This window comes from Synchiropus splendidus, chromosome 9, assembly GCF_027744825.2.
Source record: "Synchiropus splendidus isolate RoL2022-P1 chromosome 9, RoL_Sspl_1.0, whole genome shotgun sequence".
Taxonomy (NCBI): domain Eukaryota; kingdom Metazoa; phylum Chordata; class Actinopteri; order Syngnathiformes; family Callionymidae; genus Synchiropus; species Synchiropus splendidus.
Genome location: NC_071342.1, coordinates 10488842 through 10502216, shown reverse-complemented (window position 1 = coordinate 10502216; position 13375 = coordinate 10488842). Strand labels below are relative to the sequence as shown.

At 42.5% G+C, this 13375-nt stretch overlaps 1 protein-coding gene across 3 annotated transcripts in view; it reads right to left on the bottom strand.

The window, feature by feature from the left end:
• sdccag8 (SHH signaling and ciliogenesis regulator sdccag8) overlaps positions 1-13375 on the bottom strand; it is a 35314-nt gene that overhangs the window by 20636 nt on the left and 1303 nt on the right. For all 3 annotated transcript variants that reach the window (XM_053875773.1, XM_053875772.1, XM_053875775.1), the window contains exons 4-13: positions 12775-12888; positions 12590-12709; positions 12299-12394; positions 11831-11895; positions 11565-11762; positions 11360-11498; positions 10347-10499; positions 9797-9931; positions 7929-8045; positions 7164-7306 (exon numbers count right to left, since the gene is read on the bottom strand). In XM_053875773.1, coding sequence (XP_053731748.1) covers positions 7164-7306; positions 7929-8045; positions 9797-9931; positions 10347-10499; positions 11360-11498; positions 11565-11762; positions 11831-11895; positions 12299-12394; positions 12590-12709; positions 12775-12888 — 1280 coding nt within the window. The remainder of the gene's footprint in view (positions 1-7163; positions 7307-7928; positions 8046-9796; positions 9932-10346; positions 10500-11359; positions 11499-11564; positions 11763-11830; positions 11896-12298; positions 12395-12589; positions 12710-12774; positions 12889-13375) is intronic.

Below are 13375 nucleotides of genomic sequence, written 5' to 3'. Positions count from 1 at the left end.
CCGATATGGCCACCAATGTAAGCAAAAACTGAATTGAAATGCATCGCCGCGCATTCTCTGAAGTCCTCGTATCTGGAAACCCTGTACACTTTTGTTTCACCATTTGTTAATGATGTAGTTAACTTTGGAGCTTTTACGGTCAGTATGACAACTACAATGGCATCTTTAGCACACTGTAGTGATGACTACATACAGCAGGGAGGGGACAGATGTAAAAACATTCTCAGCAGAAATCTGCAGACTTCTTTCTGAATAACACATTATAGACTCAACAGCTGGACCTGGGTTTGAGACAGTAAACCACAGGCTTGACTTTTTCAAATCCCCATTCAGACAGAAAGCAAATAGCTGTGGCCTGGAACTACCTTGTAGTTTTTAGGGTCTGAAATTCAATCGGAGCTCATCCTTCTGAAGAACAGGCAAGGAGCTTAATTTAAGATCTGTCCGACTGAACTCTTCACCGTCATGAGAATTTTTAGATTCCAATGTTCAACCAAATGTTCGAGCACACATAACACAAGGGTTTGAGCTGAACCAAGGCTCTCCTCTACATGAGCAATACAGCTACTAGCTAAAAACAGGACTTAAAAGTAATTCATTGCACTTGCAGTATCACCTGAGCTCTGCAACATTTATTTTTTAAACTCTGTACAAAAACTCTTTACTGCTTGATATTACAGTTTACCTGACATAAAGTAAATGAAATACATGTATTTAAAAACTTGCACTTCAACATGAAAATAACTTATAATAGAATGCATCTTCTAATTCTTCAGTTATATTTGGATGAATCAACCATTTACAAGTATTAAATGAGGGCCACAGTAAATACATAAAAAGCACGTATGCCGTCCACACTGGTTTATATACCCCTAGTGGCACAACCACAATTTCGGTATTGCAATGCATGTAATCTATGGAATATTAGCATACATGAAATGCAATTTTCCCTCCAGCCCCATCTCTCCCTTTTGTCTTTGTGATCATCTCTAGATACAATCTGCTGATGGGACACTGCCCTGCCAGCTATAGGGTTCCTTTGGCACTGCTGTTTCCTCAAAGGCCAAAAGAAAAGGGGGTGGAAGGGTTCAACTGAAGGCAAAGGAAAAAGGAGAACAATTGCCGCCCATAAGAGGGATAAAAAAAACAGTTCAATCAGGTAGGGAGAGTAACAAAAGGCAGAAATGAAGAGAACCACAGAGGAGTTCTGTCATGTTGGATGAAAGCTCCATGGACTGGCCAGCGGGCAGAGTTTGGTCACTAATGGTGCCATCCTGACAGCAGGGGTTTATGAAGTTGACCAAATGACTAACACAACTCCATGAATGTATTCTGGATGCAGGACTGGAGCCACCAAAAGCTACAGTCTACAGCAGACGAAACCAGCGTGAGGTAGTCCATAGTTTCAAAATAATAACAGATGAGTTATGGCTGTCTTTCTTTCACTCTGTCGTCCTGCAGCAGAAGTGTGTATGTAGGCCAGTGTCCCAGGGCACACTTGGCTGGGGTGACAACAGTTGTAGCTGACAGATTTGCCTCCATCTTGCCTGAGGTCTCCCAGTCAGCGATCTGTCTATTCTATCCTTTTCCAGCCCGAAGGATGGACAGATTACAGCTTTGTTTAATAATTACGCTGCTTCTCCTGTGATTTGCTGCAGCAGGGTACGGAGAGGACCGCGATGCGACACCATGCTGTTCTGCGGCAGGTTACAAGATCATGGCAGCTTTGTCTTTTGGGGATCAATGTTCGCCAAGGTCACATAGAAGGCGCTGCAAATCAGCATTAAAAGTTGTTACTGAGTTAGAGTTCCTTCTTCTCTGATTCCATAAGTGGTTCAAATATCTTCATTTTCAGGGAAAGACCACTGGGTAAATTGCTGATGGAAATCTTCAATACTTGAATGGCTTCAATGTTGAATTTGAATGGACCTGCAGGACCAGCAGGAGAAATGAATGTCGTTGATTTTGAAATAATGATATAATAGTTCCGTCTTTAATATCTCCATTTTGCAGAGTTCTTTTTAAGGACTTGGTGCAACAACTTTGCAAAACCACAGTGTACAATCAAATCACCAGCATCTTCCATGTGGCTGTGATGCCACTGTGCTGCTCATTATTTTAGGCTTGCTAAAGAAGAATTCTCAAGGTCTGACAACTCAACACCACTTGAATGTAGCAGTGTTCCCAGCATCCTGCACCTAAGGATCTCAATGGAGACAAACGGCCAACCAAGTGTGAGCTTTAAATCTAAGACAATAACATTGGGTAAAACCCATATTACAGATAAAATCAGCAGCTTGGTGGAGAGCTGCACTGTCCGAGTCTGGTTAATACATGTGTCTACCTCTAATTTGTAATGCAATTTAAAGGGCATCAACCAAATTCTAAACCTTTATCATATAAATGTTTGCACTTGGAAAAACAGAGAGGCAGCAGATGCACACAAAAGATCAAACAGAGGAGAGAAAGCGGGAAGTCGGAGAGAGCGCTCCAACAGCGAGGAGAGAAGAGCGTGGCAAGGTCTCTCCACCAGGCCAGCGGGCCCACCACTGTCAACATCATGGCACTCTGTGGCAAACCCGGGCACGTACGCACACACCAACGGCTGGCTGACGGTCTTCCCAGCTGCCCTATCCGTAACTGTCTGATTAGTTGTGCTAAGCAGCCCCTCCCCTGCCAACCATGGTGCCATCTGCTACCCCACAACATGGCGGCAGACCAGCACACTCACACATACACATACATTCACAAAAATTCAACTCTACTTCTACCTGGCACTGACCCGTCGCTGTCAGAGGCACCAAACTTCGGTGACCCCAGAACAGCTCAAGGCACAAACACTTGGCGCAGTGCAGAGGTGCACACAGAGAAACAGCACAAATTAGTTAATAAGTCCTCCAGCAAACACACACTCTCAAAGTCACACTGTTTCTGTTGAGGTTGTGTGTGGGAGCGAGAGGCGATGGTGTTTAAGCATGTCAGGTTGAAGGAAGTGCTGTGTGTTTGCATAGTTGCTGGCAGCGCTCGAGGGTTCATTAGGGCCCCCACCACCTCAGAGCAACTGTGTGACGCCCAAGCCCTTTTATTCTGGGCCGTGATTGGACAAGGGCCTCCCGCCGAGTTGGTTTGCAGCAGTTTTGTTGCGCCCAGATTTCACTCGCTGCTGAAAGCGAGCCTCTGGCGGGTTGTGGCATCTGCTGCCTCACCTTCTTCATTTACACTTCTCCGCCCTCGCACACTGGCATGCATTTTGTTCGCCGCCTTTCCAGACCTCGACAGCACGCTCACACAAACCACGAAGACAGAAGTAGGTATCGTTGCATAAAAAAGGAGCAAGGAGCGTGACATGTTTAATAGTGTTCAGAAACTTTTAGAAAATCTCTCAGCAGTCACAAGCTCCCTGACTTTTTCCTTGATGTCACAGCATCCATAACTTTCTGGAAGAACATTACACTTTAACAGTACACTTCCTGGTGAATAAAATGCTCAGTTTCAGCATTAACAAGGCAGTCTAAAAGCATCCGGCGACTCTATATGAAGTGTGAGTATGACTTTGATCATTTTTTGTGGAAAAACAGTGGTTCTACAACTGCGTGCACACATCACACACATCACACACATCATTTTTGTAATATGAATCCTATTTCCTTGATTTGCCAAAACGTTCTGAAAGACAACAATTATGGATCAAAGATGTCTTCAAATAGAACCTAGTTTGAGCATCTACTAATTCAAATCATGATGGCTGTAGCAAAAACCTTCACTTCTGTCAACAAAGCCTTTTCATATTATCTAAATTACTTCAACATGTACCCTCTTCATTCTCTTACCTGAAACACACAATTAAGATGTAAAACAATAACCACATCATTCAGAGTCCTCCAAAAAAACCTTATCACTGTGATCAATGCCTTAAATTCTCTCTGACCAGCGGAGTCCAAACTCTCTTCCATTGGGCCAGATTTCAGTCTTGAAGCTGTGTGAACTGCTTTAAAAAGATGAGCAGGAACATAATAACATGAGTCGAGAATGTTGCTGTAGTTGAAAGCATTGCCACATACAGGGGTTGGACTAAATAATGGAAACACCTTAAAGCTCTCTGGTTGTTAATGGTTAAGACTACAATGAATGTAACCTATGACAGAGTCTAGAAGCCACATGAAATTCAACTGTGGCCCCTGGGGCCCGGACATTCCTGATAAAGCTGTAAAATGATGATTCAAACATTACTGCCGGAGAACTTAAAACTTAGAGCTGTGCAGAAAGCTCTTCATTGCATGATTCCAATGCAATATAGAAACAAGTTTATGCTTCAAAGCTATTTGAATCATTCAAAACATAATCACAGCATCAAAACCCAGCAACACACAAGAGAGCTTTAACTCCCTTATCTAATCATCCACTGCTGATCTGGCTCTTACAATGGCCAAAGTAATGCCCGGCAGTTTTCACTCGGGCCTCCGGGATCGGAGTGAGCGCATGTAGAAATGTGAAGGAGAGCAGGAAGAAAGTTTAAGCGAGACAGGAGCAAACAAACAAAACAATCTGAGTAAAGCCCTCTGCTAGGCTGGGGCCGGAACTGGAATGTGTGAGAGAGAGTGAGGTGATGTGAACAGAGTGACGAGGATTAGGACAGATCCCGGGCTGCCCAACTCGCAGCTGGCTGATGATCCAATCCTGGAGCACAGCGCAGCGCACCATCCGCCATGGGAGCCCCGAATGCCTGTATGCATCTGTGTGCTTGTGTGTGCTTGTGTGTGTGTGCACAGGCGGTCCTGAGGCTGATGTTGATTCGCAGTCGTATAAACTTTTGTGTGTTTCTGTGGATAAGTGTTTGTTAATCCAATTGGAAGGTGGGTTTCAGAAATCAAACAGAGGCTGTCGCTTCGCATCTTATGTTTGAAAGCGAGCTGTGATCATTTGGGCCACAAAGGGGACCGGATGAAAGTTGCAAGAGAGAATCAAAGAACTGCCGACCAAAGTCGATCACACAAACAGCCTCTCCATGATTAAAATCTCAGCACATCATAATAAAAGGGAAAAAAGCTGCAAGAAACATGAACAACATTATTTACGAAAACTTGGAGAACTATTGCCAGATGCCAATGCCAAAATATTCACCTCTCTATTTGAATTTGCAGACTTTATCATTGTGCCACTACACTTCCAGCCTCATGGTTGGCACTGACATGGAAATTATTCCTCTATACACCCATATTATTAATTCTATTTCTAAATGAACCGTACACAGTTCACTTGTCATGGTTAACAGCAATTATGTATTAGATAAAAGTTATGTATAAAAATACATGACTGTACAAAAAAAATATCACCACAGACAATAAAAAGGTCTCTTTACAGATAGTGAATGAAGAGTATCCTGAGTTGTAATCCAAAGCTGTAACTGTATTTCACATCTTAAATATAGCCTGCCAACAACACTAAACAAAGCATAACAACAACACTGAAAACAGAAGTTCTAAATACAATCATGTTTTACAATACATAAACTATTTATTGATGTGTGTATTACTAGCATACGAGCCAGAAAATAATTATTATGAAGTACTGATTGGCATCTTGTTAAGCCTGACTATATTTTATCAAGGGGTGTGACCAAACCTTCAGTCTAAACAACATCATAATTACTATTTATTAACAGCAAAAAAGCAAGTAATTCATTCATAAGTGTTCCAATCTACAGCATTACTGTTTGTTTTTACTCTTTACTTTAGTTAAAAAGTGATTAAGTGTAATGTACTTGGAAACTTAAATATTTGCTGTGGAATTTCTGCAAAGTGTTCTGCTCAGAAACCTTCATGGTTCCCAAAAACCTCAGAAAACAGCCTCCCAATACCTGGGGTCACAATTTCATTTCAAATGGCGACATTGGCAGCCAAGTCAACAGCTGTTGACAGCCAGACAAAACTATAAAAATCGCTCATGCATGTTCAGACACACCTGGTGGTCAACTGTCCAGTTAGTGGCCCTCTAGTGCGGGTCAAAGTCATTACAGTGCCACCGAAGTACGGCTGGCCTTCTCCGCAACTGGCTACAAAATACATAAACATAGAGAAGGACAGCAAGCATGTTGAAGCTAGCCAGCCGACTACAAACGCACTTAAACACAGATCAGAGCTGAGCACACACACGCACGCACGCACGCGCGCGCGCGCGCACACGCACGCACGCACACGCACACGCACGCACACACGCACACACGCACACACACACACACACACACACACACACACACACACACACACACACACACACACACACACACACACACACACACACACACACACACACACACACACACACACCCTGCTGCCTGGAGCACCACAGGGCACCAGCGCCACATCTGTGCCCATCAGAAACTTCTTGGCTGTGGGCAGCAGGGGTGAGAGCGCGCCCTGGGCTGCTGGCATTAGTTGGCGTGACTCTGGCAAGAAATGGTGTGAAAGGGAACAACAGCCAACAGATGACAGGAGGGAGGACAGAGCACACACAGAAAAGGATACACGGAAACACTTGAAGAAAGAAGCTTTCAGAGAAACTGAGGGGAGAAGAATGAAGCATGGTAGATAAGAACAGACAAAGTTGGCAAGAGGAGAAGGATAAAAATAGACATTGTGAGAGAGGATGCAGTGCGAGGTAACATGGAGTTGAACCGGCAGACCCTGTTGTGAGAGCGGCTGTAAGGTGATAGCAGGTGGCACAAGGGCCAGTCTGTCCAGTGCTGGTCCACACTGCCCTCCGTGTGTTTGTTTGCCATACTGACCCTCCTAGATCTGTTGTGCTGGGCATCGGCCTGGGAACACTGAGGGGGTGGTGTGTGTGTGTGTGTCTCACTGCACTGTATGTGTGTGTATGTTTTGCATTATGTTGTGGCATGCCTGTCAAGATTAAAGGTAACCTGGTGAGGTCCAGTTGGTACCAAGACCATGGCACAGCGGAGCGCACAAGTGTTAGTGTGTATGCGGTGTGTCTAATAGGATTAGCCGTTACCTGGTGCTGTACAGTTGGTGTGCGGGTCTGAACTGGACTGGACTGGCCTGAGCTAAGCTGGCCAGGAGCTGGGCAGAGGGGAGCACGGCGTGTATATGGCTATATGTGTGTGTTGTGTGTGTGGTGGCACGTATAATAGGATTAGGTACTACCTGGTGAGGTGCAGTTGGCGTTGGGCGTTTGCCAGCTGTTCTGCTAGGCTCAGAGCTTCGGTCTGCCATTGGCTCCCGTCGGTTTGGACCGCCTCCAGATGCTGCCGACAGCCAACCAGCTCCAAATTCAGCCGCTCCACTTCCTGTCCCACAGAGATGGAGAGACAGGGAGGTGAGTGGACGGTTCAAATACAAACCCCTTTACACCCTCAGACACTTAACTCTTCACTATAATAACATCAGCACTAAAATATAATCTTTTTATTCAGTGGCCTGGCATCTGAGCAAGAAAAAAATATCAGGTTCTCAGATTTCAGTGATTAAAAAATGAGAATAATAACTGCATCTAACCTCTTTAAAATATGTGACTAAAGGCATGACTTTAAATTTGAAAAATTTAAACTTGAAAGTGTATCAGACTAAATCAAAAGTACTGCTGTAAAAGAATCAGGTGCCGGGTTCAATGGCAACGAACACTCACACTAGAGCTGATTTTAAAAGCATCACAATTGAACCAAAAATGGTCTGTTAAGTAAAAACTATCACAGATTGTTAAAGTAGTGTTTAGTCGACAGTCTGTAATTAAAATTACACATTGCCCTGTACAGTTAACAACAATAATATACTGACCAACTTAAATTCCAGAGGAATGTTTTACAGCAAAAAAATCATCGAACAATTTCTAAAAATCTGAAAACACAGCTTCAATTTCCACACAAGGACAGTGAGTTGTGTCTGATACTGCATATATAATTCTAGACAAACCTGAGCAGCCTTTTCCTTTTGTCTACTGGACTTGGAGCTGAGCTCTCGGAGTTCTCTCTCTGCCTCCTCTTTTTGGAGCTGGGCATGACTGAGCTGGTACTGGAGATCCACACACACCTTGGAGCAGGGAAACAAGAAAAAATCATTCTAAAATGTTTTATAAACTGACTCAAATATTTATTTGCGTTGCACTACTCTTGAAGTGGACGATAAATCTATTATCTTTATGTGGTGTAGGCGATCTTGTTTAAGACATGGCACTCGGAGGATCAACTTCTTAAGTACTCTAAATGTGCTGTCAGGCTCCTTTATGTACTACAGTACGCTGTAATCTCTAATGACCAGATGTACTAGTCCTTTATGATACTGCATTTTGGAAGCCAAGTCAATGCCTAGGCGTAACTCGGACCGCAGTGAGAAATGTTTCCCTGTGGTTTTCAAAGGTCACACAACCAAATGTACTGCCACCTTTTGCTGCACTCCACTTAGCATCACATAGTGTGTATGAGGTGAAACAATTCATGGGTTAGAGGAGCAAGTTGCATTGTAATGGTTAAGTGGACATCACTCTTTAAACCAGCTCCTTTCCTTCTAATGCTTCAGACAGCTTTGACCCATCTAACTAGTCAGTGGGACTAACTTTTGATCTGAAAGGGGATTTCCTTGTTTACTCAGAATACATCTTGACTCTAACCATGTCAGTAAGATGATCAGAAATTGTATTAAAAGGAATGCCGCACAACCGTCGATACATTTTGAGAACTAAATGATTCGACCGTATGAGTCGTTGCTGCCATCAAGTGGACATTAATAGTAATACATAATCATTTGCCTAATTCTAACGTCTTATGTTGAATTACTGGCTACGTTCACAATGCAGGTCAATTCAGATTTTTTGCGCATATGTGACGTATCTGATTTCTTTTTTATCAGTGTCAATGTGAACAGTACAATTCTATTTCACAATTCAGGTCCATTTCGTATGTGATCAGAATCAGAATCAGATGGACTCAGTGTCAGCGAAGCAGCAACAGAAATTGTTTCCTGGAAACCGGTACACAACAACTCCAAAATCACCAGATGTTTCTTTGGGGTGTGACGTCATTGTGTTCTCAACTGCGCATGTGGGACACATGTTTAGAGTTCACACACAGAAGTTGCATTTCATTAGAAATATGAACAACCTAGCAAAAAAAATTGGATTTCTCTAAAAAAAAAAACGAATTGAGCATTACGCTGTGCAGTATGAAGGTAGCCCAAGCAATCATGGTTCGAATGTTTGCACTTGATGCCGTGGATTTTACAACTCAGTAACTACCGTAGTCCAAACAAGTCTTGATACAGTAAAGTATACTAAATTAAATGACAAAATAAATTATGTAGTGGTAGATTACATTGACTAAAACTAATATAAATTTGCTAAAGGTCATGATGCCTTAATTTTCTGTTATAAAGCCTTATTTATTTGCCAATTGTTATTTTTAAATAGAGATTTCTCTGTAATTCTTCATATAAAGAGACAGTAATGACCGTCAGGCCATGAGGAACTTTGACCATGTTCTTACACTAATCGTCATTTTCAGGGATGCATGTTTTTTTCTGTTTTTATTAGTTTCACCAGTTTGTCTGTCTGTGTTCAAAATAAAGTAAAAAGTTATGCATGGATTTGGATGATATTTTCAGGAAATATGTGAAATGGAACGAGGAACAAGTGACTCCATTTGAGAGTGATTCGGCTCATCGCATGGATTCAAGAATTTTTTTAAAGATTCTTTAACACTGCAAGATACATCGGCCTTTACCTGCAACACGCATCACCCCAAGTTAATTCACAATATATAAGAGCTTCCCCCAAACACTGGGCCTACCTTGGTATTTTCTTGTTCCAGAGTGGTAAGTCGACGAAGCGTTTCCTCCAGCTCTTTGGTCAGGGAGCTCTTGTCCCTGTGAGCTCTGTCGAGCTGGGATTCCAAATCAGCTACACGCTGAGAGAGCCTGGCTACCTGGGAAACAATTAGAAGGGAGTCAAAAATAATCAAAAAATAGCCAGTAAAAAAAAAAAAATAACATTGCATTTTGTCTGGTCAAATCAACAGTGAAGGGAGTTCACTTTTCTCAGACTCTGGCAGTGATGGGGACTATTTCAGCAGCTTAATATATTTCTATAATATAACTAAACTTTTTCTATCAAAGCTAAAAGTGTGCGCTTCCTGTCCAGCAACTCTCCAACTCACGCTTGTACTCTTCCTGTACAAGACAAAGCACTTAAATTCTTGCTTGACTGTCCAACACGGATTCTGACCTGTGCATCAAGTGAACTCTGCTCAGGACTTGTCTACTACGTGTGTATATTTAAACACCAGCAGCAACACTCAAAAGTACATCAGCTTCATTCAATATGGATGCTTCAATATTTACTATATCTGCAAGCTCCTCTTTCTGTTTGCGGCCCTCTGTGAGGCCGTCGTCTCGTGCAGCAGCCAGCTTCTGCACCATGGTCTTGGCTTCTTGCTGTAAACGATCCCTCAGTCGTGACAGCTCCCGGCTCAACTGTTCAAACTGCATCTGCACCTGGACCAAAACAGTAGGAAAATTAAATCACAATCTGTCAGGGACAGAACATATTCCAGGCTGCTTCTTCATGTACTTTCACACAAATTACACATAGTGGTAAAGCAACTGTGCAGTCAGTCTATTAATACTAGGACGAGACAAAAGTACCTCTGTGTCCATCTTTTAACTAAGCTGGTAAGTGCGCTCACACTGAGGATTTTTCAGATGGAGATATCTCTGCAGTGTCTGACTCAACAACAGTCAGATTAAACGGTCGGTTGTGAATCCTGCGGGCTGTAAATTAAACATTTTGTATTTTGCAGATTCTTCTGACTCAATCGGCTCTAATTCTTTTGCACCTTCTAAGAGCAGCAAGAACTGGTGTCATAGTGGCATCTTACAGGTGCAACAGAGCCTTCAGAGTTTCAGTGAAAAGGCAACATAATTCTGTTGCGTTTTTACCACAAAAATAACAGTGAAAATAGAAGCAGATTTTTGATCTTCTGTGTGAAAAAGGCGGCTTCTACAAGTCAAAATAAAAATGAAACAACATGAATCACTTCAACCTTAAACGGGTGGCCTCACATGGAGTACCTACATTATGCAGCACACATTTTCATCATACAAATTACCTTCAGTTTCGATCTGCTTTCTATGTTTAGATGAATTACAGTTGGATTTTTGATGTGAACTTGACGCTATGTCCAAAAAATTCTTAATCCAGAGGCTCAACTGATGAATATGTTGTTGCATCAAAAGCGTAAAATAACTCCACTTCCCCGGGAAATGCAGTCAACGGCAGGATCTACTGTATTTTGTTGAGTAGCAACGAGAACATTGTTGCGCTGAAGAAGGAGTCTACAATAGAAGCCACAGACCTTTGCCTTCTGAACATTAGCTTCTTCAACGATCTCCACGGCCTGCTTGACTTGTAAACACGCAGCCCACTCTCTCTGCTGCGCCTCCTGATGACTCTTCCGTACAGTATTGAGAGTCATCAGTAACTCATTCCGCTCCCTGTGGGATAGCAGAAAAATGACTTTGAAAAATGAAGGTCACACAGAGAATTCCCTTTTCACTTACTTAGTGATTCTCTCAATGGTCTGCATGTGCAGGTTTGCATGTGACCCAGCCATCACCGCGTCATGTTGAGCGCACTTAATGCACAGACCGGACACACGGGGACCTCCACCAGCTCTCAGGGCGTCTGCAGTCTGCTTCTCTCGGTGTCGCAAAACCTTCACCTCCTCACACTCCCTCTGGCTCACCGAAAGTTCCTTCCTAGTCACGGACACAGTTGGAAGAAGTTGTTTGAAGAAGTGAAATTGGTCAAGCTGGCAGCCACTTACCTGAGAGAGACAATCTGAGCCTCCAAACTTTCAATCTGAGACTTGTGGATGACTCTGAGTTGTTCCTGACAAGAGGATGATGAAGTGGGGTTAATATTGCCACTGAATTTACATTGATTGGAAATTAATGCAATTAATAACTGTCATTATTAATTAGTAATTAAGAATTAAAATTATATCTGTTTCAAAAGAAGTAAAAACATTCAAGAACATTGTGCTTCAAGACAAAAAGGAAGCCATTTAATCTAAGAAAAAACTATCACAAAAGTGGTGTAAAAACAGGGGAAATGATTTATTAATAATAATAATAACAAATAAGAGAATGATATGCTAAAACAAATCAACTTAAAACAACTTAACTCAACTTAAGACATTTGTAATGGCTCGGAAGCCCGGACCAAGATGGACAACAGAAAATAAAAATGTACAGTCCACACCAGGACAAAGAAGCAGAAGAGGCATATCTACCATTTCCTGTTTCCATATGTAGTTTTGTGTTCCCTCCCGCAGAGCGATGCCTTTGGAATTGGCTGAGTGGTTGTTGGCTGGAAAATCCTCACTCACCTGAGGAGCAAATGAAACAGTGTCATTTAGAAAGAGGAGCAATGTAACGGTACTCATTTTCAGAGCCCACTAGATGGCACTCTCGGCTCAATGAAAACTCACACCATTTTTTAACCACAGAACGCCCCCAATTTAGAGCTGATAACCAGTAAGTAAAATGAGAGCATTCATTGCCATGAAGACAGAATTCACTACCAGTGAGTTTTGAATCATGTAATCCTGAAAAGACTCTTGTTTGGACTTCAGTTCAGAATGGAGCTTTTCGTTTTCCACCACCACAACTCTGATGCGACGCTTCAACCCTTCAAGTTCCTCCTGGTGGCACAGAGACGAGGAGGTTAACAAACAATATCAGTAATGAAGTATGCATTCAGTTGTACCTTGCAGAACTTGACCTCTGCCTCCAGATGTTGGATGTACTCTGACTGGTCATGTGCAATTGGAACAAAATCCTGATTTGCAGAGACATTGGATTTCTGCTCTTTCTGGAGCCGCTAAAATGAAAACTTGGAAATTAACTATGACAATACAAAAATAACTGTAAATAGAACTAAAGAAATTGAAGGAGTCGGATGAGCAAAAACAGGATATACAGTGGTACCTCGGTAATGCCGGACTTCGAACAAATCGGAGTTTGAACAAAAATTTCGAGATTTTTTAACTTCTGATTTCGATCGAAAATCCAGAACTCGAACGCCCCTGAAAAAAGCCTGAAAAAACATAACGTGCACGGACCGATCAGCTGCAGCCACACACATAGAGGAACAGCGCACCTGCAGCAGACACTCTACATTCACTCCTACAAAAGCCTCTTTTAAGGCTTGGAACGCTTTTTTTTTTTTCCATTCATTGTAATGGGAAAAATCTATTCAGATTTCGAACAAATCGCTTCTCGAACGGCTGTCTGGAACCGATTGTGGTCGAGAACCGAGGTACCACTGTACAGGTAATCAAAGTACAAACGTTTTCCAACGATTAGAC